Raw genomic sequence first — 27,039 nt, forward strand, 5'->3', positions numbered from 1 at the left:
CACGTGACCCTGACGCGCTCGTGAACCGCACTCAGGGAAGTTGTTTTCCGTTACTTCTACTTTTAAAATGTGAAGTTTAACTTAGAATAACGCTATTCGATCTGTTCAGCCAAAAGGTGGTCTACATCCATAAAGGTGAGGTTTAATTCAACTCTACTGAACTAACACTGTAGCGATACGTGTAATAAACAGGACACGAAGTGCGAAGAAGAGGGTGTCCCCAAATACGTTGTGTTTGTGTGCAACAGCTAATGGGAGATTCTGAAGGTAAAGGCTATCGTGCTGCCTACTCAGACAAACATTTTTAAAAACCATTACCTTGGATTGCGATGTCTGAAATACCTTAGTATTGAAGTTAGTCAGTTTACTAGCTTTGCAGACTCAGCCGTGACCTACTGTAACAACTTCCGTATAAACACTTTATTTTACAGTTCTGTTCCTCATACTATGTACTTATTATAGTAACGTTAATTTACAATAACTATGTAACGTTACTTACCCTAAACCTAACTCTACCCCAATGTAGTACTTTCTATGTAAGAGGACGTAACTGTTACTGTAAAATAAAGTGCAACCGGGTAAGTGTATATACTTTCATTTTAACTGCTGGATTCAGATTTGTTCAGAACACAAAACTATATCATTTTATCACTAAACATTACTCTGTACACCGTATGAAGTCGAAAATACCCCATTACCTAAACGTTTTTCAGTGTCTTTAACCAACTCTTCTATTTTGGTGAATATGTGTAAAAATAATCATTTAAGAAATGTTTATTTTATGAAAACTATGGCAGTTATTCATAAGTCATAGACATGTTCTAGTGTTTCTTTGGAAACCTTTGCTAATGCCTTGCCTTCATTGTTTCTCTTTGCTATGTTTTGGTCTGTGTCAGTTGAGAGCTTGGGATGAAATACTAAAATTGAGCAAATATGTGAATATGGAAAATATATAGTTTAACGGTGTGTATTTGGGAAACATAAAATGCTATAAAAGCCTGGTTTGAACAGTATTACTCATACTTGGTTATTTTATAGAGCTTGTGGACGCAGAGTACAAAGATGTCCAAGCTGGCTTCCCGTAACTCTCAGCTGCTGCTGGCGGATCAGAAGTGTGCTAGATGTCTGTTAGAGACGTATGTCAAGCGGAGCCTCAGCCTCAATGAAGGGTGCCGGAAACATCAGCTGAATAAGCTCAAATGGCTTAAACCAGAAAGACAGTCCAGACGGGCGTCCAGTGACACCTCCACCCACCGTCTGAGAGTAGAGAGGTTCCTGAAGACCGGTGAGTGTCCTGAATGCACATCACAAGAGCTGGTCACTAGGAGTAAGAGCACCAAAGCACCGAGCAGAACCAAATCACTCTTCAGAGGCTTCCTCCACCTCTTCTCTAAGAAGAAGACTGAGCCCAAAGTGAAAGAGGAGCGAGTTACAGAAACAGACTCTGGACAGTATACGACAGAGCGGGGGCTTCGCTCTTCTCATAACGGCTCACCTGGCCACACTGAGACTGTGAGGAAGAAACACTCTCTGAGGAGGATCTTCTTTAGCAACCAAAATGATGAGAAAAGAGAAACATTACGAAAGGACTGCTCTCCTGTTCCTGGTGGCGTGGAGGGGCTTTCAGACGGTAAGTCTTGAAGTTGAGACCGTGAATTAAAACAAGTGAACTAATGACAGTCGGTGTGAAGAATTAGCCGCTGAAGGCCTGTCCACACCAAGGATGATGATAACTATAACGCTAACTCATTAATTTGAGCTTTAATTCTTTAACCTGAGAGGTTTCTGTCCGTCCGATAAAAACCCAGGTAACCAGAAAATGTAATGGAGTCGTAAAATGAATCCATTTTTTGAAGAAACACAACCAAAGTCTTTATTCAGTTCGGAACGACAGAGCTTCTGATGCGACCAGATTCCCTGGACATGCTCATAAATGCAATCTTTGATCATATTTCAAAGTAGAACTCATTTTACTGTAACAAAACATAGACTTTGATAAAAATATATGAGTTCACCTTGTGAGTCTTTCCCTATGACCATCACTTTTGAATAGCAGAGGAAGAATCTGGAACTGACTCTCTTGTCTCCGTTCATTTAAATTGGGTGTAGTCTGGAAACCTAATAGTAATTACAAATATCTGAACCTGTAAATAATATTTGACTTCCTTTTTTCTCTGTGACAAGTGGGTGTGAGAAATGCAAGTTCTGTGCTTTGTGTACTGTGGTATTTCCACTTTTCTGAATTTGCTTGTCTATTCTGCCTGTTCTTATGCCATTTTAACACATTGGTCTGAACAAACAGATCACGTGAGAAAATGTGCACGTTTGGGACCTCTGTGTTGGTGTGAACAGGCGTGCACACTGAAATGTTAATGTATGAGATGAGAAAACCGTACAGTGATCGAGAGAGCTCAGTGTGCTGCAGCTTCAGAAAATGCATGCAATTAAGAAAATGTCTTCATTAGCTTTACAGCTCATGTGCTGCAAACACTCTCAGCAACACAACCAAATATAGAAATGAACGCTCTGCAAGTAGCACAGACCACAACGGGAGGACCCCAACATTGGCAAAAATACCCCCAACAAAATGAAAATTAACCATGGTTTTATAGGTCTGGCCGATTTTTTTTTTTTTTGCGACTAATTTACATTCAATGTGTGAATATGTGAATCTTTCCTCTGTTTGTAGTGAGCGTGGATTCTGATAATGCATACTTTGAGAAGGTGTCAGAAGAGCTGGAGTTGATTGTGAAGGAGATTCAGTTCAGTCCAAACGAAGATGGTGTTCCGCTGCTCTCTGCTGCTTCTGCAGGAAACTGCAGCTCTTCAGGTGACCCTCTCCGTCAAATCTGACTAACAGGAAACCTTCATGAGCACAATAAATATCCTCGGGATCTTGCTTTCTTTATTTACTTTCCAAAGCTTATTTATATTTAAGCTTCATATTGCAAATGTTCACAAGCGTGTCTCGTCAGGTGAAGACACTACAGAGAGGATCATCAGCCTGCTGAAGCAACATGGGGATATTATAGATCAGAAAGTAAGCATTTTAACCCTCATTCACCTTTGACGTAATGTTATCTAATGTATGCAAAATTAACGTAAAGAAAGTATCATTTAATTATCACTTTTTATTGCATGGCTTTTTAGGATACTTTATTATGAGTGGTCAATTGCAGTATTCTGTGGTCAGACATTTGTAAAATTGTATTTCTATTTTGCATATTGATGAATAAACCATTCAGGCAGCAAACTTTCTTACATGGCATGGTATGAGGTTCAACAGCCTATTTTTTGCCACATTTAGTACAATATGAAGAAAAAAAGATCTGAATTCACATAACCAGCAATACATTTTCTTTCTAGATAAGCAGGAACAAGAGCGTCCAAGACTTCCTCCAGAAACTGTCTTACAGCTCCTTCCAGCGGCTCGCTGATCGCTACATAGCGCAGATCCCCAGTCCTCTTCCCCAGACCACAGACGCCTCTCCTGAGCTGGTCAGACTGGCCTTCACCCTGGACTTTACTGCCAAAGTGGCTGGATTGTGCAGCCAGACGGTCGGTCGAATCATGGGGTTTGGGAACCAGTACCTTCAGGATTCCTTCACACAAATGTGTGCAGCCCACAGACAGGTAATACAAGGGCAAAGGTGTAATCGTGGGAGTAAAGTAATAGGCCACAGTGGGGTCTTGCTTTATGTTACAAAAATGCACACTTTTAGAGACTCTTTTTGAGTCTGTTTAAGCTCTTAAAAACTAAAGATAAAAGTCAATTAAAGGGTTCATAGTGCATTTTTTTTATCATTTGATTTTTTACCTTAGATTCACTTATAATGTTAGTAATGATTGTCAAGACAAAACTTCTCAGATGTTCACCCCCTCTGGTCCCTAGACTTAAATAGTCCGTATTTGTGTATGTGTAAACTGAGAAACTGAGTGCTGATGGTTTTTAACCTGCCTGTTCTTCAATGTCTGCATCATACTGTGACACATTCATAAAACAAATGGCAATGGCAAACAATGACGTCTTATTAGCCACCAGTATATATGCATATTTGAGTTTTTATGCACAGGAACCTTGCAGCTCAAGCTATAATGCAGTTTTTAATTTGGTGAAATTTCATTAGCCATTTAAAAAATATTCATAAAATGTAATCTCCAAGGCCACACGGAGTATGTGATTTTTGTGTACATGCAGTTTCAGTTGTTTTTTGTAAATTTAAAGTACATTGTACTATGAAAACTATTGGTGAATCATCATGTGTTTGTGAAAACATTTGCACACTTCGTGAATGAGACCAATGTTTAAAATAACCTTCAGTCACTCATTTGCAGAAGGACATGCAGAGTAGCAGGTGTTACACACCACCAGAAACTGCACAACATTAGATTATGCTGAATTAAAGCACAGTGACTGGGCCAAGTTTCTGTTCACCAAATGGGTTAATGTGTTCATTCATGTTAATGCATGTTGTGTCTGTGACAGGGAAATGTTGCAGAAGCATTGGGTTGTCTTCGTAGCTTATTTACAATAGATGCTTATTTCTTCCACTGGGGAGGAAGTTTGAAAAGTTTTGAAAGGTTTTTCATTCTAAATCAAACTTTTAGTTATTAAGGTACAGTTGTTTCCCGATGTTGTTTCCTGTGTCTTGTCAATGGTTGTAATCTGATATCCTGTTTTTCATTTCCTGCTAGGTGCCCGAAGATTTGGAAGAACAGATTACAAGTGACACAGACTGACTGTGAAGTCAAAAAAAGATTAAAAGGTGCAATAGAGTTAACTCAGGGGGGAAAAACTATGATATATTTGTAGCTGCTTTTGTGAATAAGCCAATCTAAGTAGTTTGTTCATACTGTAAGTTTTATACAGTGACCAACTGTAAACATGACAACAGTGTTGAACCTGATACTAAAACTGTGAATAAGAAAGTTTTTTTTTTTTTTTTTTTTAAACACCAAATTAGCATATTCTTCTGAATGATAATGTGACATTGAAGACTGGAGTAAAAACTGCTTATTTTAAATTATAATTGAGCTATTTTAAAATTGATTAACATTTCAAAAATATTACAGTTTTACTGTATTGTTAATTAAATAAATACAGCCTTGGTCAATTTAAGAGACTTCTTCTAAAAATGTTTTATTGAATTTTTTTAATCATACACCAAACTTCTGATCCGTAGTGTACATTGGAGACATTTTGCAGAAATGTGTGACACTGAGGCTAAACCGTGGAAAGCTGAATGTTTATTGGGGCTGTGTGTGTGTAACCTCATTTCAGATTTACACTTGTGTTTAAAATGTAAGATCACAACTATCATGTGTTGTTTGGCTAGATCAGGTGGAGCATCTCCTTACATATTATGGTATTTCTATGCGGTCATTTGGTTTTTAACTGAGTAGGTGGCGTCAGTATGCTGGCACATGCATCACACGACTGCATGATCGAGGCCCATGTTTCGATATGCTCTTGTTTTGTGCCATTGTGCTAAAATCATTTAGTAAACCCACATTTGGTTTCTTTTGGAGAGTTAATGTCTTTATGAATGGTTGCCATGAAATAATGGCAGCATCTGTTAGTGGATGTGAATGACAGCAGTGGCGTCTGGAACTGTATTAGCCACCCTTGACATTTCAGGGCATCCTGTATAAAGTTACACATTCTGCGTTGAGCACCATTGCTAATCGATCTCAAATGATTCCTGGAGTTTGAAGTCAGAGCTTGAGGAAAGTCCTGTGATCTAACCACCTTATTAATGATCAGCTGTGGCCATACAACTCATTAAACATCTGCTCAAATTAGCACAAAATATGTGTGTGTGTTGTCAGAAATGTTCTTTTGCACAAATCTTTATGATTTTAATTTAAATGTAAAGTTTTCATCCCTTTTGGTGGCCGTTCAGCTGTATATTTTCACAAATAAAAGCCCATTTTAAGTGTGTGAGAAAAATATGAAGTTCATTACTGAGCAAACAAAACCCACAAGTGGCTATTTTATTTTCATAACACTAAAGCAAAATGTTAAAACAGGAAAAGTTGACAGCATAACTGAGATTGATATTTATAAAGGTTTTTTTTTTCTTACTGCTACTACTGTTGCTATAAATAATAGAATGGAATAGTAATGTTATAAAACCTAGTAAATGTGAATGTTTAGAAAAATACTAATATTATTAAAAATAATATAGAAATATTTGTATATTTTAACTAAGACAGCCCTAAAATACATTTAGTAAAATCCTTTTTTTTTTTTTCTTATATTGTCTAGAATTATTTTTGTTCACCAGCAAAAACATGGGCTCTTAAGACATTACCAAATGTCATGGGGTCTTTAAAAACAGAAGGACACTAATAATCTAGAGCGCTGTCCCAATGCTAGTCGTATGTTAGTATTCAGCACTTTGCATTAAAACAATGAAACTTTCTGAAGCAGCACAGTTTAATATATCAGTTTCACTCTGTGTTGAGGAACCTTAACCATCTCGCAATGCTTGCATGTTTTTAATTTCTTTTCACTTCGGCCACGTGCTGCTGTAATGTGTGTTGCACCTCTATCTTGCGTCTTCTCCACTTGCTCTCTGTCTCTAGTGAAAACAGGAGTGTGAAGAGCTTTGTGAGGGTTTGTGCCATGGATGGAGTCGGCGGGAAGACAGCGGAGACGTGCCCATTCAGATCCGAGGAGGTCATCACGTGTCTCTCATGGTGTTCATGGTGAACTTGCGCAGGTATGAAACTGATCAGACTGAGCATCCTTTGCAAAAGACAGAAGACAGTTTTGATTTTCAAATTTAATTTCCAAAATGGTAGCTTTAACAGTTAGCAGAATGTTTTATTTTTTATTGTGTGCTTACATATCTCCAAAGGCTTTTCTTGTGGAGGACAGTACAATTTTGAGTACAAAAATCATGAAGATTTTAATACCGTGCCAGAGCCAGTATGCCACAGTCATAGCATTAGTGATCCATTTCTGATATCTGCAAAAACACAAATCACAAGTGTAAGAGCAGTGTAAGAGTTTTGTCTTTTAAAATAAAAACCTTGTAGGTCAGGGGTGTCTAAAGTCCAGCATGCGGGCCAACTGACCATTCGCAAAGAATGCCCCCCTTTGTTACAGCTATGTATTAATTTTATAGAGAATTTTATTAAATTATTAATGTAGTCATGTATGAAGGGAGTGTAATAAACAGGCCAAATTACAGATATGTTTGTTATGAGCTAGCTGTTTTGTGCTTTTGTATTCATATGAAATACATTTGTTTCTATACCACAGAAACCATTTATTATTATTTTTTTTATTATTTTTTTTTTTTCATGGTACTGAGGTGCCAAGTGTTTTATTTTAGTAGGGATTTTAGTAGAGTTTTAACTCAGTAAGAATATCACATTTTAATCTTTAAAAGCAATGTTATTAAAATTTTTCTTTTTCACATTTATGCATTTAAAGGAAACTAGTGATGTATCAAAATGGATTTTATACTTAAATCAATGTTTGTTAAATAATCATAAAAATATCAATTGCACGAGGCTGTTTTTATAATTAGGATATAATTATTTTACTACTCCAATCAATGGTAACTAGGGATGTGCCAGTATCAAATTTTCATGCTGCGATTAATTGCTAATGGTTTTATCACGGTATACGATATTATCACGATACTGAAATGTAGTTTCAAAAAAGTAAAAAGTATTACACAGATGAAAGTGCAAATGTATTATTAAGACCAACTGGTAGCCTATCACTTTACAATACGATCTCATTAGTTAACCTTATTTCATGCATTAACATTCACAAATTTGATTTCAACAATGTGTTATTAAATATTAGAATTACCTAAGATTAATGAATGTTCAGAAGAATTTTTCATTTGCAGTTCATGGTAACTAATGAATTAACAAATGTCAGCTAATGAAGCCCTAATGTAAAGTGTGACTGAACAATAAAGATTTAAAACGCTTTCATTTAATATCAAGGGCATGTTGTTTAAAATGTAAAAACTAATTAACTATTAATTCTAAATATGTAAGTATCTGGCGCTGTGATGAATAAAAGCACATTCATCTGGATAGCGCGCACATTCACTCTCTGAGCTGAGCAGCAAAAATGTAGCCGTTACCCCAGAAACCCATGAACAAAGCAGCTGCGTGTGAAGGCAGAGGTCTGTATTACTTACTATTGGAGAAAATGTTACGGCTAACTTGGATCACAAGTGCCAATAACATTACAGCCTTGACGTCATTGAATTTCAGAGCTGAGCAAAATCAATGTTTTGGGATCTCAAAGGAATGAATGAAAAGTGCCGTAAGCTGACAATAAGTGACTTCTCTTATAAAATGGCATTAAAGATTAGCAGATAGGCTGTTGATTCATTAAATGATAAGCCATTTCCTCTAAAATGCTGTTTATTCAGCGTAGTGAAGCCTGTCCTCCATTGACATCCATAATAAATTAAATAAAAAAACAGCCTCTGGATTACTTTCCCACATACTTTCAGACCAGAAGCGTTAGCTTTAGCTGTTACGCTTTTTTGGCTAATAGTTGCAGACTTGCCTTCTAGTGGCTTTGTTCTAGCCTTAAAGGGGGGGGGGGGGGTGAATGCTCGTTTTCACTCAATATACTGTTAATCTTGAGAACCTATAGAGTAGTACTGCATCCTTCATAACTCCAAAAAGTCTTTAGTTTTATTATATTCATAAGAGAAAGATAGTCTGTACCGATTTTTCCCGGAAAAACACGAGCACCTGGAGGCGTGACGTGTGGGCGGAGCTAAAGAATCACGAGCGCCAGTAGGCTTTTGCGTTGAAACCGTTTGGAAGCTGTGACATTACCGTGAGGACAAAACCATCCAAAACAAACCATGGCTAACAGTCAGATTCAGCCGTTTATTTATGATCCAGAATCAGATCCCGAGGCTGAAACTGAACGAGAGCAGCAGCAGCAACGACTCGCTCCGAGCTCGAACCCGGGTCTCCGGCATGGGAGGCGGACGCACTAACAAGGAGGCAGAGATATTTGAAACAGTTTTACTCACCGCCTGCGGTTCCAACACACGATCGTGACTCTTTTTCGTTGGGATTGCATCATCCTTAAGAAATAAACGATACGCAAATCCGTCGTCAAACTGGGCCTTGTTTGTAAAATAAGCATCTTCGAAATGCAGGGAACAAACAAAAACACTTGCACAACTCCGTTGATGCTCTGTAAAAATAAACTCCATCCACTGGTCCCTTAATGCTGTTTTTTTTTTGGTAATCTGTGCAGGGTTGTCTTGCCCTGGCAACCAAAAACACACTTCTTTTGTGACATTTCGCGACGCTCTTGCTCTGATCAGTGAACGTCTGTTGTGCTCTCAGTGCTCTGCTATACGGGAGCACACTCTCTTCCGGCAGAAGTGCCTCAGGACCCATATAAGGAAATTCCGCTCCATCTAACGTCACACAGAGCCATACTCGAAAAAAACTTTCCGAAACTTGTGACAAACCGGAAGAGGTTTTTTGGGAACAAAAATACTCCTTCAAACGTACAACTTAATTTTTGAAACTTTGTCCATGTTTAGCATGGGAATCCAACTCTTTAACAGTGTAAAAAACTCAGTATGCATGAAATAGCATTTCACCCCCCATTTAACCGGCAGCTGCATTGTTCACAGGGTTTCCAGGGTAACTGCTGCATGTCTGCTGTTTAGCGCCATCTGCTGTCAGAGAGTGAATGTGCTTTCATTCAGAGCGTCTCCTTCATGCACACCGCTATGTGCTTCTCATGCGTGCTCGTTTTCATCAGAGAGCACACGCAGCATACAGCGGTGTTGTGCGTTGTGACCACTCAATGGGAAAAGTATTCTTAAAATGCATTTAAAATTCAGAATAATTTGTAAAAAATAATTATTCCCAGTATTTTGAAGTGCCCACGATAACACTATTGTGAATATTCATTACCGTGATCTATAGGGGACTAGGGGTGTAACGATACGCGTATTCGTATTGAACCGTTCGGTACGACGCTTTCGGTTCGGTACGCGGTACGCATTATGTATACCGAACGGTTCGTTGGAGTAATTAATTATATTTGAAAAAAAAAAAAAAAAGAGAGAGAAAGAAATATAATGATATGCGTTCAACAAGGTAGCCCAATAACCCAAACAACGTAACAGGCAACGCCCCTGACACTCCCGAAGAAGAAAAAAACACCATCTTATATGTTTATGTTAGGCTACTCAGCAGGCGCTCGCTCACTCAGTACACGCTGAAGGCTCGTTGCAAAATAGCCAATGCGTTTAACAGACTAGAAATGAGAAGATCCTCCAATAACCAACAGGTCTGGTGTTTGGGTGCACTTTGGATTCCCTTTAAGCTATAATGGTGATGGCAAGAGAGTGGTGGATAAAAAAACAACGGTATGTCGCATCTGCAACATGACAGGGTACACCAGCGGGATTACAAAAAAAATAAAAAAAATAAACCAGCGGGAATATCTGGGATATATGCGTCAGTACTATCTGGGAAAAGACGAAAAAAAGGAGAAACATGCACGCAGCAAACTATCCCTGCAGCATTTAGACACTATAGCTTACAGGGAATCCAACCCAAACACCAGACCTGTTGGTTATTTTAGGATCTTATATTTCTGGTCTGTTAAATGCATTAGACATTTTGCAACGAGCCTTCAGCGCGTGCTGAGTGAGCGAGCGCCTTAGGGGCCGTTCACATATCGTGCCTAAAAACGCATGGAAAACGCTAAGCGCGTCTTTCTCCTCCTTTCCAAAGCGCTCGGGCAGAAGCGCTCATGAGGCGTCTGTTTTTGCTAAGCAACAATGACGTGCTCTCTCCATGAGACGCGGAAATTTCAGCGAAGGATAAATGGATTTGCAGCTCTAAAAATCGCTTGCAGTAGCTCTGCTACTGAATTTATTTCAAAATTGCAATCCATATACAACTATGATCAGCTGTTCCTTCATCTTGGCTGAGCTCTCAACGTTGTTACGGGAAAGGATGAAGCTGATTGGTTGGTTCTTGTCACATGACCCGCGGTGCGCTTGCGGCATTCTGAAAAGTTGAGATGTTTTTACATTTTGCTGTATCTAAAACGTATCGAACCGAACCGAACCGAACCGTGACATCAGTGTATCGTATCGAACCGAACCGTGAATTTTGTGAACCGTTACACCCCTATAGGGGACACATACACACTATGGGCCCTATCTTGCACTCAGCGCAATTGACTTTGTACACCGACGCATGTGTCATTCCTATTTTGCACCCGCGCAAAGCGCGCTTTTCCCTCCACAGAAGCACGTCGCTAAACTAGTGAATGAACTTGCGCTCCCTGGGCGGTTCAGCGCAAAAAAGGAGGCGTGTTCCGGCGCAAACAATCCCTGGTGCTATTTTGCTGTTCCATTACACAATTGCGCCACTGACCAGAAAAAACCTAGTCTAAAGTCAGTGGCGCGTTGCGCGTTGTTCATTATGCTATTTTAAGGGCGCAAGCTTGACCATAATGTATAGCGTGCACAACGCGCATACACTTTGCTCATGTAATCTACACAGATGCAACAGTTATTTTTGCAAATCATAAATTGTTACACTAAAAAAATATTAACACATGAGATGACGGAAATCATTGTGGTGTGACACGAAGATGTGAAAAAAAAAATAGGCATAAAACTAGCTCACAAATTATTCAGGCTAATTATTCTCCCATCCCCATACAACACAACTTCTCTGTCTTTCACTGCTCTTACAAGAACATCAGTCTCCTCGGCTGTGAACCGCTCCTGGCGTGCGCCTGGTAAATACGCCATAATAATAGCAATCCATAATGGAACTTGCGCACCTGCTTTTAAAGGGAATGTTGGATGACGCTCTGATTGGTTTATTTCACGTTACGCCCAAACCACACCTATGAATAATGAAGCTGCTTCAGACCAACCCATTTTAGATTTGCGCCGGGCGCAAGAGCCATTTATCCCGCCGGGAAAATAGCAACAGCGCCGAGACCCGCCCACAAACTTACTTGCGCTTCGCGCTTTGACACTTGCGTTTCAGATCGTTAAAATAGGGCCCTATGCCTGTAATAAAGTTGTTTTCATATTCACATTAATTAATAAAGACAACAGATTAAGTAAGAATAAACAAATATGTAAATTAGCACATGTACTAATGTTATCACCATCTGTAGCGTTAGCGTTAAGTTATTTTGTGATTACGTGAGACATGATACATACAGTCTTGTTCAAAATAATAGCAGTACAATGTGACTAACCAGAATAATCAAGGTTTTTAGTATATTTTTTATTGCTACGTGGCAAACAAGTTACCAGTAGGTTCAGTAGATTCTCAGAAAACAAACAAGACCCAGCATTCATGATATGCACGCTCTTAAGGCTGTGCAATTGGGCAATTAGTTGAATTAGTTGAAAGGGGTGTGTTCAAAAAAATAGCAGTGTGGCATTCAATCACTGAGGTCATCAGTTTTGTGAAGAAACGGGTGTGAATCAGGTGGCCCCTATTTAAGGATGAAGCCAACACTTGTTGAACATGCATTTGAAAGCTGAGGAAAATGGGTCGTTCAAGACATTGTTCAGAAGAACAGCGTACTTTGATTAAAAAGTTGATTAGAGAGGGGAAAACCTATAAAGAGGTGCAAAAAATGATAGGCTGTTCAGCTAAAATGATCTCCAATGCCTTAAAATGGAGAGCAAAACCAGAGAGACGTGGAAGAAAACGGAAGACAACCATCAAAATGGATAGAAGAATAACCAGAATGGCAAAGGCTCAGCCAATGATCACCTCCAGGATGATCAAAGACAGTCTGGAGTTACCTGTAAGTACTGTGACAGTTAGAAGACGTCTGTGTGAAGCTAATCTATTTTCAAGAATCCCCCGCAAAGTCCCTCTGTTAAAAAAAAGGCATGTGCAGAAGAGGTTACAATTTGCCAAAGAACACATCAACTGGCCTAAAGAGAAATGGAGGAACATTTTGTGGACTGATGAGAGTAAAATTGTTCTTTTTGGGTCCAAGGGCCACAGGCAGTTTGTGAGACGACCCCCAAACTCTGAATTCAAGCCACAGTACACAGTGAAGACAGTGAAGCATGGAGGTGCAAGCATCATGATATGGGCATGTTTCTCCTACTATGGTGTTGGGCCTATTTATCGCATACCAGGGATCATGGATCAGTTTGCATATGTTAAAATACTTGAAGAGGTCATGTTGCCCTATGCTGAAGAGGACATGCCCTTGAAATGGTTGTTTCAACAAGACAATGACCCAAAACACACTAGTAAACGGGCAAAGTCTTGGTTCCAAACCAACAAAATTAATGTTATGGAGTGGCCAGCCCAATCTCCAGACCTTAATCCAATTGAGAACTTGTGGGGTGATATCAAAAATGCTGTTTCTGAAGCAAAACCAAGAAATGTGAATGAATTGTGGAATGTTGTTAAAGAATCATGGAGTGGAATAACAGCTGAGAGGTGCCACAAGTTGGTTGACTCCATGCCACACAGATGTCAAGCAGTTTTAAAAAACTGTGGTCATACAACTAAATATTAGTTTAGTGATTCACAGGATTGCTAAATCCCAGAAAAAAAAAATGTTTGTACAAAATAGTTTTGAGTTTGTACAGTCAAAGGTAGACACTGCTATTTTTTTGAACACACCCCTTTCAACTAATTGCCCAATTGCACAGCCTTAAGAGCGTGCATATCATGAATGCTGGGTCTTGTTTGTTTTCTGACAATCTACTGAACCTACTGGTAACTTGTTTGCCACGTAGCAATAAAAAATATACTAAAAACCTTGATTATTCTGGTTAGTCACATTGTACTGCTATTATTTTGAACAAGACTGTACGTACAAATCTGTACTGTTTTTGTCAACACCTTCTGATGTTCATTCATGTTTATTTTGTGACATAACTGAAGAGATGATCGGTTCATGCACCACACGTTAGTTGGTTACATTATATAGTGAAATTTTACATTTACAGAATTTGAAAGCTGGGACTTTGTTTCATATCTAATTTCTGTTTCGGTTAGAACTGAAAATTCTCCAACGGATGACTATTTTCAGTGCATTACTAAACATTTTCTCAAATAAACTATAATTAGTTCAGTACCTGTCCCATAAGGTGGTGGCACTCCAGATTGGCAGTGTGAAGAGTAAGAGCAGGTATGAGAGCGCCCACTGAGGTAAAGCCACATCCGAATCACTCATGATCTCCAGCTGCCCCACCATATTACCCAACAGCACTAAACCAGGGAATACGAGACTGGTTCACTTCTGGATCACATCCTCCACCATCAGGAATGTAGACGGGACACTACAGTACCTTCCTGAACCTCTGCTGGTGAGTTCTGTTGTACTGTCGGCTCTTGATAAGATGGACTCGCAGATGAACAAACCCCATTGACTGCAGGTGGTCCAGGGCCGTTTTGATGGGATTCCTCTTCCTCTGCACGATCAGACTGAGTCAGCATCCAGTGACCTGAGCTCACTGAATCATCGGACGCATCAGACTCCCTTCTCTGTTGAGGATATAGCGGCAGTGCATCTGTTGAGGTGTGAGAGCAAAGTGGACAGAACTAAAACCTTACCTCTTTAAATGCTGACTGGTCAATACAGCGTTCAAAATATGCTACAATACAGCAACAGACAAATACAGTCTTTCCAAAATTCTCATAATAATTAATATTTTTCTAAACAATGTGATGTCAATAGTGTTCACAGGTACCATACCCTTCAAAAGTTTGGGGTTGGTAAGAATTGTTGATGTTTTTGTCTCCTGTGCTTACCAAGACTGCATTTCTTTGAGCAAGAATACAGTTATACAGTGAAATATCATAACAATTTTAAATAACTGTTATCTATTTTTGGAGTAGCATCATTACTCCAGTCTTCAGTGTCACATGATCCTTCATAAATCATTCTAATATGCTGATTTGCTGCTCAACAAACATCTATTATTATCAATAATAATATTAATAAATATCACTAAATATATTCTTATCAATTAATGTTGTTGTACATCTATACATTTTTCAGAAGTTCAGATATATATATATAAAAGCAATCTTCTGTAACAATGTAAAAACACACAACAACCAACCAATGAACCCCAATGGGATCTTACCTACCCCAGCATTTGTTTGTTAGTTAGTTAGTTTGTTTGTTTAAGATTGGAAATACAGCAAAAGACTCTCCAATTGTTTACATGAAAGGGTTTAAAGTATGTCTTAATCCTCCATATGCTGACATTGTATGTATCAATCTTACCAAATGCAAAAAAAGTAAGTGTACACATACCTGTGAGTACTACAACTTTAAATGTAAATGAATAATAATAATGATAGTAATAAAAATCTGATAAAATCTCACTGCTCTGCTGCAGGAAGTACACGGTATCTTGGTATCCACTGTAGAAAGCCCTCTTCAGAATCTGACAATCAACAATAAATGCAGTTAATAATGACGTCATCATTTATTCACCCATATTACGCTACAAAAAAATAAAGATTTCTCAAAGTTGCAAATATTTGAGGAAATACTTCTTCAGTTTTCACGTTTAATTGAATGTGGTACCTACTGTTTCTTTGTAAATATTTGTAAAACATATCAGCAATTTTCTGAGTGAAATCATTTCAATGATTAAACCATACACTTTTTTTGGTCTTTTTTTTTTCAATGTTCAAGCTCTTTGTTTCTATCCAGGTGTTCAGGTTTGTTTACTCTGAAACAGAAAAAAAGCACCGTAGCCGTCTATGTGTCTGTGTCGGGACACGGTCCCAGACCTCACCCTCCAGTCTCGAGGAAACAAGGCGTCCACCAGCCTGATGAAGTTGGTGACGGAGCACTGGAAGGAGAGCCGCTGGATGATGGCATCGCACAGGATGGTGCAGGTATCAAACGGACAGATGTCCATGTTTCCAGCAAACGGTGAGATGGTGAGGGTGCGAGAGGAATCCTCGAAGGGCTGGATGTTTGTGAAACCTCCATCCATATAGTGCTGGGAATATACAGGGGCGTTGTGTTCATAGCTTATTCTGGGCTGACTGTTTAAGTGTATTTCTGTAGTTTTTAGGCACTTGTACTCACCTCACCTTTATACTGCGGTGGGATCACTCCAGAATATACAGGGACAAAACAACTACACAAAAGTGCCTTAGAGATTGTAACAAGGCCATTTAAAGAAAAAACGAAAGAGAAAGAAAACAACAGAGTTGGACCTTTATTACAAACATGATTTCATCATCAACAAATAAGCCCAAGTGATGAATTTAAGTTAGCTCTTCCTCTTTCTTGAAAGGAAGCGCTGCATGCGTTCAGGATTTTCGAAGAAAACACAATTTCATAGCTATTACTAGGATGTGCAATATTGTCCTTCTGCTTTCCAGAGTTTCGATGCTTTTTAATTCAAACTGATAAAGTTTGAGCGTTCTTCCATAAAGGACGGTTATTGTGTTTATTTTAGTAGTTTCCATGAAATAATCTAAAGTGAGCACTATTTACTTTTTACAACTCCTTTTCTATTGGTTTAAATATTGCACATCAGTTTGGTCAGTTGTTAACAAAGGATAATGAAACATCTGACTCTTTGCATATGAGCTAATTAAACACACAATAGATTAACTACAATAGATTGCAACTGATTTATTAGTGCTTTGGTACTGTATATGTTACTCTGAATGAACGTCATAATGCTTACTTTAATAAGCTCATCGCTGGAATTAAATTCTGACACGATGAGGTTTTTTCCATCAGAGATGCGAGTCACGGAGACGTGCAGACGGCCGCTGGCCAGAGTGTGTGCGTTATCAGGCAGACAGCGCTGCAGTGTGACCTCCAGCCACCGGAAAATATCCACCGTGGGACTGAGAAGACCGAGAGGATGCTGTTGGGTAAATCGCACAAACTCCAAAAGCTGGTCTCGAACATGTTCTGTGAGAAGAAAGGGCTGTTTTTAATTACTACTGACTCAATTGTAAGCCATGATTCTTTAATCCAACTAACTACAGTAACAGCACATTACAGGTTTTTTATTTTAATTGCTTACAAAACTTAGCCTCTTTTTTCCAAAACTTTCAGTCAAATGCTGAGATTTAGTTTATGGTTTGGCAGGTTTGGTGTGTGGTTCTGGTGTTTTTGAGTGACAGTTTTCAGAAATGTGTGACAAGTAAAGATTTTGTGTGTAAGCAGTTGAAAAAAAAACTGTAAACCAGGCAGCAATCTGTTCGTGGTGAGGTGGGATGTGAACCTACAATCTTTACAGTAAGTAAAATACTAAGTCTTAGTCAGTCAGTGAAAGTTCTGAATAGAAAGATGTCAGATTACCGAGACTGGAGCCACAGACGACCGCTGCAGCGACCAGGGAACCAGCAGACGCGCCGTAGACCCTCGGAGCTCCTCGCAGGATCCAGGCGGCGTTATCCAGAAGACTCTGTGCAGCACCGAGCTGGTATGTAGATAGAAAGCCAGAACCACCGAAAGATACAGAGAGGTTCTCATTTTGAGACAGAATGCATAACGGTGATGACATGACTAGAATAATTTCAGATGGTACGAGTTCTTCTGCTAACTTTGAGCAGACTTTGAATGTGAAGCATCAGCACAACATATTAATACAGACGGTCATGGTGTTGTTAAATCAAAACGATTTTTTTACAAAACCACAGAAGTCCCTCCTTCCCCCCCGGGACACTATGAATGATGTGAAGCCACTGAGGAGATCCCATTCTCAAATCAATTCCTCACTTCGTGATGTCTAATGTAGGCCTGTTATTTGTGTGTCTATGCTCTTTCAGAGGGTAACAGAGGTAATGTATTATTGTTGTCCTTAGAGCAGTCATATGCTTGACATTTAGTCTTAAAACGAGCACAGTCATGAGAGATTAGCTAAACCAATTGTAGATTTCAAGCACACACACCTACAGGAAGAACTAAACCTAGAAGAGCTATGAATCACTAGATCTAAAAGCTATCAACTTCCTCTTCTAAAACTTGTTATATAAAATCATTTAAAATGTACCTACAGTACCATTCACACACTACGGTTAGGGTTGATTTACCGTAAGTAATAAGCCAGTGATGTGTCACTTCCCCCAGCTGAATGGATTGCTTCAAGGTGATTCTCAACAGTTTTGACTCAAAGGCCCCATTGGTCACAGCAATATTCAAAGATCCCATGACTTTTCCAGTTGATCATGATTTGCTGGATGAAGATTAAGCCCGATAAAATTTTGTACAGCTTGCCATAACCAGAAACAATCTATTCTATGTTGATATATAAATATAAATAAATAAATAAATAAATAAATATATATATATATATATATATATATATATATATATATATATATATATATATATATATATATATATATATATATATATATATATATATATATGTATGTATGTATGTATGTATAAATGCCATTTCTAGGTCTAGGAATTAAACTTTTATAAACTTACAGCATGTATAGGTTTTACAAGAAAGTGGGAACTCTGGTTCTTAAAAAAAAACGAATTGTAGAGGAGATAAATTAAAATAAGTAATATATTAATTAGTTGATTGCTTTATTTTATTTTAGTTGTATTTTCTTAATCAAAATCTTTACATTTTTTATTTGCTGACACCTCAAAGTGGGTCCTATGTCCATGGTATTTCATTTCATTGACCCATACATCAACATTTTTCTAATTATTATTCATCTAGATTTTATTAGATACGATGAAATATTTGTACTTAATAAACAATTATTTGTCATACAGGAATATTTACTATAAGAAAACTGCAAATAGTACTGAAAGAAATGATAAAATCTAATGTGATCAGATATAAAATCGATACTTTTCAACCTAAATAAAAAGTTCATTAGAATCTTATTTGTCAACTCCCTTTATACAGTAATTAGTTTATTCATGAATACACATATTTCATTCTGTAGATTATTAATGATATTTGATCAAGGGTATAAATCAACCATCTAATACAGTAATGCAGTGCAGTTCACAAATCTGTAAAAAATAATAATGCACAGTTTTACAACCGGAGAGAAAATGTCATATTAACTCTAATAATCAACTATGAGATTCAATCAGAATTGTTGTGTTGAGAAATTAGTGTCGCTTAGCTTTTAACACATACTAACAGCTCACAACCGCACACTACTACCCTAAGTCAAAACCATGTGGTCTGAGCGTCTCCTGAAATATTACTGAGTCCTGAGGAACCTCTGGGATATCAGCCGTCTCTGGTGCTGCTGAAGACTTTTCACATCGTGCTGCATTGGATGTCCACTCTGACAGAAGATCAGCTCTGGGTTTCCCATTCTAAAAAGTCTGGATAATGAAATACTAAGGCTGATCCTGGATCAGAACGAGAGAGTGAATGTTATGGGATTGGTGATATGCTGAAGTTGTGGTCATAGCTGGGGCTCATGGTAGCAGGAGTCGATACAGGGGATACTTCTAGAGCGTCTTCTCTGTAATCTGGAGATGCAGGACTGTCAGGAGACTCTGGCGGTTCTGTGCGGTCTGACCTGCCTTGCATGATTTCCTCAGGGGTCTTCAGAAACCTGCAGCACAGAGAGTGTTTGAAAACATAAGAACAAGTATGATTGAACAATATCAATCATTGATCAAGCCGGAATATTTTTCTATTTGAGATAACAATGTCCAGTTTAACAGAATGAACAGAAAAGAGTTTTAGCCTGCTTGTGTAACACTTCCTTGTTAATGAAAAAGAATGAAAATGAAAAGTCTGTTTTCAAAAATGTTGCTCTAGCATTTATCACCTATGACCCTGAATGATGAAGCATTAATGTGATGTTTTAATGTGTGTATGTGTATGTATACAGTATATACAAGAACTACTGATGAAGTTGCAGTTTTATATATTTGCAATATATTCATTTTAGAAATATTATTGAAAACACTACAGTTAAACTTAGAATCAAGTTTTTTACATGTGCTTTACGATGTTGTCTAAAGCAAAATAAGAAAATTTATTTAAAATGTACTTTAAAGTAAAGTGTTTGAAAATATTACAAACTGTGCTTTTGTAAAATTTTATTTAAGTGTATTAACATAATTAGGGCTGCGTTTCTCAATAATTATTGATCTTACTGCTTAAGAGCTTTTTCTATGAGTCATTTTATGGATGTTCGTTATTGTTACATGTGCGTTTCCCAAAAATGTACTTAACAGAATCGCATGTGGTGGTACTTTAAGTGTTACTTAAAGAGTCGCTATGCATTTGTCAAGTGCTGAAATGTCAGTTTATAGAATGGCTTGTGATTGTAGTACACGCTCGTTTATTTAACCTGTTGATCTAATGCTGCATTCCAGACAGCTTGAATATAATATATACTTTGATATAATAGTTATAAGTGTAATATTAATCTACTATAGATAATAACATATATTATAGCATATAATATCTGTTGAGACGTTATTTCCGGATTCAATTTCCCAGTCTTTGAAGCATATTTCCTACATTACTTCTTTTATTGTTATTATTTGTAAGGAATCCTTAACTGGACTGCTATTTTTCCCCTGGTCGGCAGGTGGCGTCTCTCACCAGACTCCTGCTGAACACTACCACTCATTATGCCTGATGCATCACACCTGTATGTTGCCCAATTTAAGTGTGTTTGCGCCATGCTTTATTGTTCAGTCTTGAGCCTATGTTACCTGTTGCAAGCTAAGTCTGTTAAAGTTTAAGTTTAAGCCTTTGGATCCTTGTGTCTATTTTTCTTTGTACTGTTTTTTGGAAGCACAGCTTCTCTTGTTTTTTTTGCACCTTTTATTAATAAAGTTTGTCTTTTGTTGAAGACCCACGACTCCTGGCCGTTTGATCATCCCTGCTCTTGGATTCATTTAGTGGGGAGTTAGCTCAATCCATTAACTCAGTGACTTTGGACCCAACAGACCCGGGTTCAATCCCCACCTAGAACAGCCCCGTTAGAGCAAGACTGAACTACAAGACATGAATCCAGCGGAGGAGAGTCCACCACCATCTAATGTGGATCGCATTCTGTCTGCCATATCAGGGCAAGCTGCTGCCATTCAGCAACATGAGCAGATCCTTACTGAGATTCTTTAACGTTTAAATCTTCAGGCTCCAGTCTCTGCATCACAATAGCCTCAGCTGTCACATGGTAATCCTTCTCAAGCAGTGGTAGCTGCCCTGTCAGAACCCAAATTACACCAGAACGATTTGATGGCAGTCCCGAGAAGTGTCGTGGGTTGTCCCTCAATGCACCCTAGTATTTCAGTTACAACCTGGCTGCTTCCCCACAGAGGGTAGCAAAGTTGCTTACATCATTACCCTTCTTATTGGCAAGGCTTTAGACTGGGCCACAGCTTTGTGGGACCAACAGGGACAAACAGTGGCAGCTTCATTGCTGAAATGAAGAAAGTCTTCCACCATCCAGCCAGCACAGGTGATGTGGACTAGCATTTGCTTTTACTCTCTCAAGGCACTCGAAGCGTAGCAGAGTTTGCCATTGAGTTTCGTACCTTAGCTTCAGAGAGTGGCTGGGACCAGCAAGCTTTAAGGGCCACATTCCACCAGGCCTTGTCTCTGGAACTCAAGGATGAGTTGGATTTTAGAGACCCTGCTCCGGAGTTGGAATCCTTAATTGAGGTGCCTATCCGAATAGATCTTCGTCTCTGAGAATGACAACAGGAACCACGTCTGGAAACCAGTGTGTATCGTCCTCAGGAATTTTCCAATACTTTTGAACCACTAGGGAAATCCAGTGATCTGGAGGAACCCATGCAGCTGGGTCGAACTAGATTAACCCGGACAGAAAGGGATCGACGGATGAGGGAGCGACACTGTCTGTACTGTGGAAAGTTTGGCCATTTCCGCTCCAACTGTCCTGAATTGTCGGGAAAAGCCAGTTCTCGTCCAGGAAAGGGGGAACTGGAACGAGAGTAGATATCTTCCCTCATCCTACAACCTCTGGAGTTACTATCCAAGCCACCATCTTCCACAAAAACCAGAATCACCAGATTGGTGCTTTCATCGACTCTTTGGAATATTGATGTAGCCAGATGTTTGGGCATTCCTTCCATGCTCCTCCAGAAACCTCTAACCATCACGGCTCTGGACGGCAGACCTCTGTGGTCAGGACAGGTTAGTCACTGCACTTCGTTTATTCAGTTTGAAATTGGGGGTGACAAGGAACTAATACAGTTTTTTTTTATCCAGTTACCAGAACTCCCCTTAGTTCTTGGATTTCCATGGCAAACTTGTCACAACCGAAATATTGACTGGTCTAGAGGTATAGTTAAAGGTTGGGGAACAAACTGTTGTGTTTCTGCTCTTTCTTTTTGCCGTTCTACTGAGAAACTGGAGGTATACCCAGAGCCAGTGTCGACACTATCCAGGTGCCCTGCCAATCTCAATCCAGACAGATCTGATACTCAAGAGCTACCTGTATCTCAGTTTAAATTTGCCACCGCGAAGTGCCCAGCATTTCACCCTGAGTCGCCTCAAGTTTCCCAGGCCACGGATGCACTGCAGCTTCCCATTTTGAAGAACCAAAGTATTATGCCTCCTGTGTTTTCTCCCTGATCTGTCCAGAGTTCCTCCAGAGTATGCTGACCTCAAGGAAGTCTTCAGCAAGTCCCGAGCCACCTCCCTTCCTCCCCACAGACCATATGACTGTGCCATAGACTTGGTTCCTGGAGCATGCCCACCGCGGGTTAGGCTTTACCCTCTCTCTGCCCCTGAGAGTACCGTTATGGAGAAGTACCTCAAGGAAGCCTTGGATAATGGTTTTATTCGTACTTCAACCTCACCTGTTGGAGTGGGGTTTTTCTTTGTTGAGAAGAAGGATGGTGGTGACCTCAGGCCTTGCTTCGACTACAGGGGTCTCAACTGCATCACCATTAAGAATCGCTACCCCCTGCCCCTGATGACCTCTGCTTTTGAGATCCTGCAAGGTGCCACCATATTCACTAAATTAGATCTCTTTTGGTTCAGTCATTTAAAGGGGGGGTGAAATGCTCGTTTTCACTCAATATCCTGTTAATCTTGAGTACATATAGAGTAGTACTGCATCCTTCATAAATCCAAAAAGTCTTTAGTTTTATTATATTCATAAGAGAAAGATAGTCTGTACCGACTTTTCCCGGAAAAACACGACCGACTGGAGGCGTGACGTGTGGGCGGAGCTAAAGAATCACGAGCACGAATAGGCTTTTGCGTTGAGAGCATGTGGAAGCTGTGACATTTGAAGACATATTTGAAGCAGTTTTACTCACCGCCTGCGGTTCCAACACGCGATCGTGACCCTTTTTCCTTGGGATTGCATCATCCTTAAGAAATAAACGTTACGCAAATCCATCGTCAAACTGGACCTTGTGAACAAGCATCTTCGAAATGCAGGGAACAAACAAAAACACTTGCACAACTCCGTTGATGCTCTGTAAAAATAAACTCCATCCACTGGTCCCTTAATTCTGTTTTTTTTTTTGGTAATCTGTGCAGGGTTGTCTTGCCCTGGCAACCAAAAACACACTTCTTTTGTGACTTTTCGCGACGCTCTCGCTCTGATCAGTGAAATGTCTGTGCTGCTCAGCCTCGCTATACGGGAGCGCGCGCTCTTCCGGCAGAAGTGCCTCAGGACCCATATAAGGAAATTCCGCTCCATCTAACGTCACACAGAGCCATACTCGAAAAAAACTTTCCGAAACTTGTGACAAACCAGAAGGAGTATTTTGGGAACAAAAATACTCCTTCAAACGTACAACTTAATTTTTGAAACTTTGTCCATGTTTAGCATGGGAATCCAACTCTTTAACAGTGTAAAAAAGTCAGTATGCATGAAATAGCATTTCACCCCCCCTTTAATTTAGATGTGTATCTTTATTTGTTGTTGTTGTTGTTTTCTGTAATCTGCCGATTGTCCTGCAGGTGAACTCATAATTTTGTCTTCTTATGATGCATGTAGGTATTTATGATTTACTCTGGAGTACTCATGGATCTATGAACATTTTCAAGTACTACTTAAGTGACGATGGATTATGTTATTATACAGAATACGATTTCTGGGTGAGTTTTGTTGTGAAAACCTGGCAACCCTGGTGCACTCTCTTTCAGTACAATAACCAGCCTTTTATTTGATTTCTGGTAAAATATTTATTACCAGAACTGTTTTGTAAATTATTCTTTCAAAATTTAAATGCACTTTCATTATAATCAAGTCATTTTTTTTATCAAAGGGTACATCTCCTTAAATAAATGGAATTATATCGCCATCACCACCAACTAATGAAAGAAAAACCACACCACCTGACTACTACATTGAAGTACAAAAAATACAAATATGCATTAAATGCTTTCCGAGTGCCTCCACTCACCGGAAGAGCAGCCTCTGGCCTGTCTCTTTCTTGATAATGTTGAGCTTGTAGTAATGACGTAATGCTCTGGACATTTTCTCATAGGTCATATTGGCCCTGTTCTGCAATAACAAACAAACAGACCCAGTTTTTATTGATCATATTTAAATCAATGAAGAAGTGAGTTGGTCTTGTCTGCTGCAGTACTTTGTGGTTGCCCCAGAGTCGTGCCAGTCCATTGGGATCCACCACTCTGAAGACCATGGCGTCTGGATCCTCCCAGCGAATGAAGGCCTCATACCTGCTGTCCGACAGCAGCTGGTACACATAGTCCCATAAGAGTTTGCAGTCTAACGAAAAGATGGAATAGTAACAGGCATGTTTCTTTATGATTTTTGAAACACAGTAAATTTGAACAACGTCTGGTATAGTTTTTCATGTTAATACCAGTTTACAATGTCTGAAGCAATATAGATGAGCACCTGCAATCTTTCCATTGGCCTCCGAGGTTTGTGTGGTGTTTGCAGGTCTTGTGGGTTTATTGGACAGGTTGAGAGGCTCATTTGTAAGGTAAACATTTACTGGTTGTCTGGTTTTGTCTGGCAATGTCTGTTGATTATTTTCCTTGGGAGAATGATGTGAAATCTCTGCAAAAAGTGAAATAAAAGGAGAGTCATACAATATCTAGGGTGAAATGGTTGAAGTTTTTAAATTCCCGTATTAAAATCTTGAATTAGTCAGGAAGCCAGGATCCTCTAGGGGCTCCAGAACATTTTTAAAAAGTTTGAACGTACAATTCTACACTTCCATTTTAACATTCTATTACAAAAGTGTGTGCATTTTTTTATGAAGCCCAAACATATGACATGCCGATGAAATTAAATAGATATTGTGGCCACAAATTAGCTTCCATGACTTTTTTATGTAAATTGTGGCAATATTTTAGTCATTTGTAAAACTATCAGGTTTTATCAGTTGTTTGGACTCTATTGGGCGATTCTGACTTCACCCAATCACTACAGAGCATCCATTGGTGAGCAAGTGACATAATGCTACGTTTCTCCATCTGTTCTGATGAAAAACAATCTCATCTCTGTCTTGGCTGTCCTGAGAGGTAATACATTTTCAGCAAGTTTGGGTGAGCTCTACCCATGTGACTTTCTGGAGTCAATAAAGACGGTTTAAGCCCTGACCTCTGTGCATGCCATGTGAATACTCAGGGTCAGCAGACAGAGGTTTCTTCTCCTGGCTCTGATCTGTGCTGCATCCAGTTGTTAACACCCAGGAGTTTGTATTTACTGGACAAACAGGAACATGTGTGTTAGAGGAAACATAAGGACCTGAAGGCAACTCATCAAATGCTATGTATTAATTGCAAAACCATTCATTTTATTTATAACATTACATGGAAAGAGGGCAAATATGAAAGTAATGTATTGTGTACTATTGTTTGAATGGAGGTAGGTCTAATTTAGCCACACCTACTGGCAACAGCTCTAGCTGCTTTACAACCAGGAAATTCCCTCCTGAATAAATAAAAAGCATTATTTAACCCAATGAAGCTTCCCGTCAGTATCAGTTATAAAGGACTTTCTATAAAATACTGATATAAAGTGTTCAGAACTATGATATGCAGAATGTTGTCATTTATAAGGACTCCATGGAGCAAAAACAGTCTCTTGGTTCCTTCAACTATGTGTTTGTTACAAGCTTCAGCAAGCCATTTCATTTATTCTCTGGCAACTATTCAAATAGGAAGTCAGACTTAATCAAAATGCCCATAATAAAGGAACAAGGAAAACTTTTAACTTACTCTAAAATTCTGTAAATGTAAACCAAAATAACCAAATGAATAATTGTATGAAAATATGCATGCAATCAAATAATACATGCACGACTGTTCCAAATGGATAAATTTGATTGCATTTAAGACTTTAGCTTAACATTTCTAATTTTATGAATAATAGATTGTTATGAACCACCCTGTCAAATCACCTGTAGTCCCGTGCGAGCTGGACGTCTGATGTGACTGTGTGTTGGAGCTGGACAGCAGACTGAAGATGGCACATCTCCTCTGCTGCTTCACATGTTGAAGGAGTTCATACAGAACATCACCTGTTCACAGCAGTTGCCATTCACAGAGCACAGCTATCATGACAGCTATGAACAAAACTGATAACTAGAATTCTTTTCAGTAGCACGCACCAGAGCTGGGACAGCGAAGACGGAAGTCCTCTTTGGTGAGAAGACAAAGTGCCTTTCCATTCATCTCAAATTTTTGGTGGTCCGCACGTCGCAGAGAATATTCCCTCTGAGCCCAGCGCAACCAGAGATTCACGTCCTCCTTATTCCATAAAGATGGATTGATGCCTTACATTACACCCATAAAACACAGTGTTAGTTCACCCAAAAATGTAGACAGTCTGCATTTATTCATCCTCATGTCATTCCAAATTTGTATGAATTTGTTTATTTTATGCTCATTTTATGGGCATTTTAGAGAATAATAATTAAGCTGCAATGGACATGGCTACATAAAAACACCATTCAAGCAATAAATCCTTGATTTCCTATACTTTGTGACATATTAAGCCCTTTTTGGAGCAAAATTTTGGTCATAATTTGGAGAACATCATTGCCTTTGTGCATATTCCAAACTGATGTGATGCACTGATGCATATTCAAAACTGATG

General features: G+C 39.0%; 3 protein-coding genes across 7 annotated transcripts in view; 1 reads left to right on the forward strand and 2 right to left on the reverse strand.

Moving 5' to 3' along the window:
• Positions 1-20,826, forward strand: LOC113041017 (uncharacterized). 4 transcript variants are annotated; one of them, XR_003275331.1, is made up of 11 exons: positions 1-135; positions 1,039-1,630; positions 2,690-2,830; positions 2,976-3,040; positions 3,367-3,633; positions 4,696-4,766; positions 6,589-6,725; positions 14,127-14,345; positions 14,415-14,557; positions 15,707-17,450; positions 20,560-20,826. XR_003275331.1 is itself a non-coding variant. In XM_026199270.1 (6 exons), the coding sequence occupies exons 2-6, from the start codon at positions 1,063-1,065 to the stop codon at positions 4,738-4,740; spliced, it is 1,086 nt and encodes a 361-aa protein (XP_026055055.1). In that variant the 5' UTR covers positions 1-135; positions 1,039-1,062; the 3' UTR covers positions 4,741-5,810. The 4 variants fall into 4 exon arrangements, 1 of the variants encoding a protein (XP_026055055.1); XR_003275332.1 differs by having other exon boundaries at positions 14,222-14,345; XR_003275333.1 differs by having other exon boundaries at positions 14,246-14,345.
• Positions 5,943-18,263, reverse strand: LOC113041015 (1-acylglycerol-3-phosphate O-acyltransferase Pnpla3-like). Its single transcript, XM_026199267.1, has 9 exons — positions 17,327-18,263; positions 16,701-16,933; positions 16,091-16,156; positions 15,792-16,001; positions 15,374-15,434; positions 14,328-14,549; positions 14,115-14,247; positions 6,852-6,974; positions 5,943-6,751 (listed from the first exon to the last, which is right to left on the reverse strand). The coding sequence occupies exons 1-9, from the start codon at positions 17,529-17,531 to the stop codon at positions 6,502-6,504; spliced, it is 1,503 nt and encodes a 500-aa protein (XP_026055052.1). The 5' UTR covers positions 17,532-18,263; the 3' UTR covers positions 5,943-6,501.
• etv7 (ETS variant transcription factor 7) overlaps positions 18,511-27,039 on the reverse strand; it is a 20,507-nt gene continuing 11,978 nt past the window's right edge. Inside the window, exons 3-9 of one of the 2 annotated variants that reach the window (XM_026199269.1) lie at positions 26,552-26,716; positions 26,342-26,461; positions 25,540-25,644; positions 24,829-24,993; positions 24,554-24,696; positions 24,368-24,468; positions 18,511-19,569 (exon numbers count right to left, since the gene is read on the reverse strand). In XM_026199269.1, the coding sequence (XP_026055054.1) occupies positions 19,386-19,569; positions 24,368-24,468; positions 24,554-24,696; positions 24,829-24,993; positions 25,540-25,644; positions 26,342-26,461; positions 26,552-26,716 (983 nt within the window). In that variant the 3' untranslated portion in view covers positions 18,511-19,385. The remainder of the gene's footprint in view (positions 19,570-24,367; positions 24,469-24,553; positions 24,697-24,828; positions 24,994-25,539; positions 25,645-26,341; positions 26,462-26,551; positions 26,717-27,039) is intronic. The other variant, XM_026199268.1, reaches the window with a different exon arrangement.

This window comes from Carassius auratus, chromosome 23, assembly GCF_003368295.1.
Source record: "Carassius auratus strain Wakin chromosome 23, ASM336829v1, whole genome shotgun sequence".
NCBI classification, from domain to species: domain Eukaryota; kingdom Metazoa; phylum Chordata; class Actinopteri; order Cypriniformes; family Cyprinidae; genus Carassius; species Carassius auratus.